Raw genomic sequence first — 5,104 nt, forward strand, 5'->3', positions numbered from 1 at the left:
AGTTGTGAAATTCAGAAATGCTACAGATTAAATACATCATGAAGTAGGAGGGCAGCGGAGTTGGTTTTTCAAGACATGAAGGTCCTATAAGAAAATTCAGCCCTTGAATTCTCCTTGCTTTTTGGTATGGCCATCACATCTGTTGAGAAGATACATTAAAAAGTGTACTGGGTCTGGCTGGGATGAAGTTAATGTTCTTCATAGCAGCTCGGGCGGTTCTGTGTTTTGGATTTGTGGCTAAAGGAGTGTTGACAGCACATCAGTTGTTTTGGCAATGGCTGAACAGCGCTTGTACAGTGTCAAGGCTTTCTCCTTTTTCCCCACTCTGACATCCTGGTGAGTATGCTGGGAGGGGACACGGCTGGGACGGCTGACTCAAACTGATCAGAGGGATATTCCATGCCATGTAACATCATGCTCAGCAACAAAAACTGAGGTAGAGGAAGAAGGAGGTTTGATTGTTTTGTTTTTTTCCTGTCTTCCAAGGTGGTGGTTATTCTGAAGCAGGCTGGATGTCATTCCGTCTGTGATGAGTGATTTCCTTTGTTTCACTTTTTTCTCTTTAGTAATTAAACTGTCTTTATCTTGACCCTGAAGTTCTTTTGCCTTTATTCTCCTATTTTCTTCCTCATCCTGCTGGTGGGGATGAGTGAACAGTCAGCTGTGTGGGTGTTTGGCTGCTGGCCAGGGTCAACCCACCACAAAACTACAGAGAACAGGTGACTTTTAGTGAAGTTACTGAACAGGTAGTTGTTTTCAGTTTGTTGTGTTTACAAAGTGCTGGTGTAGAAGTGACATAGAATCCATTAGTTACAGAATTTGGGCTTTGCTCTTGTTTTGCTAAGCTCAGGTGGAGTAATAGTTACTATAGATAACTTGGCATCAGGTTTTAGTGCTTTATGTTTGTCACTGAGCAAGGGGTTTGTACAAGGGATATTCTCAAACGCTTGTCATTGGAGCGTTGGGCTTGTGGTTTTTTAAAGGGATGTAATTTGCTACAGAAGCTTGTGTTTGTTCAGAGAGCACTGTGCTATGTATTGTGTGATGTTACGTGATGTTGAGAATCAGGACATGTTAAAGTCAGCGTTTTCTTGTTCTGATGTTTGAAAGGTAGTAATCATATAGGGAAAATACTGAAGTTTGCTTTGTAAATGGAAGTACCCCCTGAAGTTTCTCCTTGTTGGATATTTTTACACTTTCATTTGATCGTCTTCACTGTGTATGTTAAGTGCTGGACTAGTGAGTAGCATACTCTTGTTGTGGACTTTGAAAGCAGGTGGATTTCAGAAGAATGGACATATCCTGTAATCTTGAGATGGACTTACACATCTTTCAAGGACTCAAACTTGCATTGAGAGTTTTTCCCTCGATATACTATCAGTCTGTTTCATTTCAACAGTTCATTGTGGCACAATTGATGACCAAGTAATCTCATCGTGTTTTCGTCATTTCCAGGAGTCAAAAATTTTGAATTTCTTTTGCTTCTAAAATGGAAACACAAAGATGCAGTGCATAGCATCTTGGAACATGGAAGGATTTCTTCATAGTATCCCAGATTGTGGGTTCGTTACATGCTTGGCTTTAGTATTAGCCACTGCTATGGAGAAGCTTCAACAGTGTAGCGCAGTATGTAAAGCGAAGTACAGATATCAGCCATTAATTATGTTTCATTTTCTTTCCACAGTTAAGTTGATTTTACAGACTTTATCAGGTCTTCAAAGCAGAAACAGGTAAGCTGCCAAAAGCTTAACACTTCTCACTGAATATTGTGACAAGATGATACACGGCCTTTTTTCGCACAGATATGTGTCTGGGAACTAGGATATGCTCTCCTGAGTGCATGTGGCTGCTGCAGTTAATACTCTGACTACATGAAAGAGACAACATTTTTGAACTCTGAGAAAACATACATTATTGAACAGAACTGATCACTGGGTAGAGCAACTTGTCAAAGCAGTACTTTACGAAGTCATCACTGTTGGTGAATTACTTCATTTTCCAGTGACGTAGTTATCTGTTTTCCTTCCTTCTTTTATCATCTAGTATTTTATGTGTTATGATCACAAATGTCCTGTTCAAAAGTAAACAGGATTATTTTTTTGTTCCTTAGGACTGGCCAGAGATCTCAGGCATATAGTAACAATGCTGTGAAAGATTTCAGGGTGTTCTTTAGGTATTGTGGATGGTGAGGAGTGACTTAGGTGGATTTTGTTGCCCTTAGGATAGGGAATATTGATAGACTTGTGCACGTGTGCTGGTGCAGTAGCTAATTGTTCTGACTAATCAACTTTCAGTGAATCTTGCTTTAATCTTGTTCTTGTGAACTTGTGGGTTTTTTGATTCCTTCTCTCTTGATTGAGGCAAGGATGTTCATTAAAAAGGCTCTAGCTTCTTAAGTGTTAAGATACTGTAACAGCTGAGTACTAAAGACGTGCTATCATGTGTACCTTTTTGTCTGCAGGTGATTTTTGCTGTGGGTTGAGCTCAGCATGGCTGTAGTCATCCGTTTACAGGGGCTTCCTGTTGTTGCGGGTCCTGCAGATATTCGTCGTTTCTTCTTGGGATTGAATATTCCTGATGGAGGTGTGCATATTATTGGAGGAGAGATTGGGGAGGCTTTTATTATATTTGCCACAGATGAAGATGCACGGCGTGCCATGAGCTGTTCAGGAGGGTTTATCAAGGACTCACGCATAGAGCTCTTTCTCAGCAGCAAGGCAGAAATGCAGAATACCATAGAAATGAGCCGGAAACGATTTGACCGTGGGGGACGAGAAACTATGTCTGGTTCTAGAAGAACAGGTCCTAATGGTTCTGGTGCATTAGGCGTTGGAGACATTCCACATTTAGTCCCAGCTTTTCCAAAAGGAATAAGTAAACCTGGTTATGGTCCACCAGATCATCCGGAGGCTGGTTTCCATACCAATGGCAGAAGGCATGGTGATATAGGTATGCCTAAACCAAGCTATCAGTCAAGAAAGGATTCTCACCCGTTTAACCCAGATGATCTTTACTTATTTCTACGTGGTATACCGTACTCTGCAACAGAAGATGAAGTACGTGCTTTCCTTTCTGGGATACATGTGGATGGAGTGATTCTGATAAAGCATCGCAATGGTTTGAACAATGGTGATTGCTTGGTAAAATTTGCTACGCCCGGTGATGCCTTAGAAGGACTTAAACGTCATAGACAATACATGGGTCAGAGGTTTATAGAAATAAGCCCATCCACAGAGGAACGGTGGATTGAATATGGTGGGAGGGTAGACATGCCAAATGAAATTGACTACTTTTTGTGTGAAGACCGTTCTCCAAGAAGTTCAGGCTACATGCATTCAAGGAAGCATTCTCATTCAAGGTCGCCAAGGAGACAAAGAACACGTTCTCGTTCACCTCCCAGCCAGGAATATTACATACACTTAAGAAATCTATCTCATAATGTGGAGAAGAGGGATTTGAAAGCTTTTTTCCCTGATCTGGATATATGTAGCAAACAAATCAAGCTTCTAACGGATAAGCATCAGAGGAGGACTAGAGATGCCTTTGTGATGTTAAGGAGTGAGAGAGATTATCAGGCTGCTTTGGAATGTCACAGAAAAATTCTTCTCAATCGTCCTGTTTACATTTTTCCAGTTTCGAGAAAGTCAATGTTGAAAATAATTGATTCTTGTGAGAGGAAAAGATCACAGGACAGAGATCATTCTGGACAGGTCATACCAGAAAAAAGTTACTGGGAAGGTCATTCTGGCCCTAAGGTATGTGTTTATGTAAGGAATTTTCCATTTGATGTGTCAAAAATTGAAGTGCAGAAGTTCTTTGGGAGATTTGATATTGATGAAGATGATATTTACTTGCTCTGTGATGACAAAGGAGTTGGGCTGGGAGAAGCATTAGTGAAGTTTAAATCTGAAGAACAAGCCATGAAAGCAGAAAATTTAAATCGTCGAAGATTTTTGGGAACGGAGGTATTAATAAGACTTATATCTGAAGACCAGATGCAGAAGTTTGGTGTAACTATACCACTGTCTGCGCCAAATGACATGCAGGATCATTCACATCCGTATGAGAGAGGTGACCTTTCCCGCCCAGTTGGTTCGCCATCTGGGCCAGCACAAGGGCCACCCATGCCTTCGTTTGGTCCCTCTGGCAACTTCAGGCATCCTTCTCAATTTAGGCACCCCCCTGAGGAGTTCATGGGCCCTCCTAAGGATTTTAGAGGTCCGCCACCCCTCATGGATTTTGGTGGTGACAGTGAGCCTTTTGGCAGAATGGAGTTTGGTAATAATAAAATAGGAAGCTTTCCTGAAGGAAGATTTATGCCGGATCCAAATTTCAGTGGTGGTTCTGAATGTGTTGTTCCTATTCGATTGAAAAATTTACCTTTTAAAGCTACTCCTAATGAGATCCTGGATTTTTTCTATGGCTACAGAGTGATACCAGAGTCAGTTTCTGTGCAGTATAACGAACAAGGATTGCCATCGGGTGATGCCATCGTTGCTATGACAAACTATGAGGAAGCTATGGCTGCTATTAATGAACTGAATGATAGGCCAATTGGTCAACGAAAAGTTAAGTTGAGCTTGCTGTAAAGGAGGAAAAGATGTTCTGGAATAAAACATTCTAGATTTGACAGTATTGACAGTTACCTTCACTTTTTTAATTACTGGAAGATGCAGAAGAAACGGTTTCTATCAACATTATTTACAGCAAGTTGTAAGTAATACCTAGTTCAGTTGTTTAGCTCTTGGTTGAAGTATCTATGGTTAAGATACGAGAACTGTATTGTGCCTACTTCTTGTGGCAGAGAAGAGCCCAGAAATTCTGGAGGACACTGAATGTCTTACATCAAGGTATAAAGACATGGAGTTGTAATGCTTTGGGGTTTTATTAGATTGCTTTAATTCCATGTCCTATGACTTTGCATCACATGAAAATGTAAGTGCGGGTTTACTGACCACAGACGGTTCAAATAGAAGAACTTCAGTGCTACCTGCATTAGTAGATAACACTTCTTACCGGGTTAGCTTAATAAAATTTTAAAATGACTGATTTTTTTTTTTTGGTGTAAACTGTTCAGGTTTTGTTTTATGTGGTTGCAGGCATT

At 40.7% G+C, this 5,104-nt stretch overlaps 1 protein-coding gene across 1 annotated transcript in view; it reads left to right on the top strand.

The window, feature by feature from the left end:
• RBM12B (RNA binding motif protein 12B) overlaps window positions 1-5,103 on the top strand; it is a 6,506-nt gene extending 1,403 nt beyond the window's left edge. Inside the window, exons 2-3 of the mRNA XM_010187026.1 lie at window positions 1,685-1,730; window positions 2,462-5,103. Coding sequence (XP_010185328.1) covers window positions 2,490-4,589 — 2,100 coding nt within the window. The 5' untranslated portion in view covers window positions 1,685-1,730; window positions 2,462-2,489 and the 3' untranslated portion in view covers window positions 4,590-5,103. The remainder of the gene's footprint in view (window positions 1-1,684; window positions 1,731-2,461) is intronic.
• The last annotated feature ends 1 nt before the right edge of the window (window position 5,104 follows it).

Source organism: Mesitornis unicolor, unplaced genomic scaffold, assembly GCF_000695765.1.
Source record: "Mesitornis unicolor isolate BGI_N332 unplaced genomic scaffold, ASM69576v1 scaffold34416, whole genome shotgun sequence".
Classification (NCBI taxonomy): domain Eukaryota; kingdom Metazoa; phylum Chordata; class Aves; order Mesitornithiformes; family Mesitornithidae; genus Mesitornis; species Mesitornis unicolor.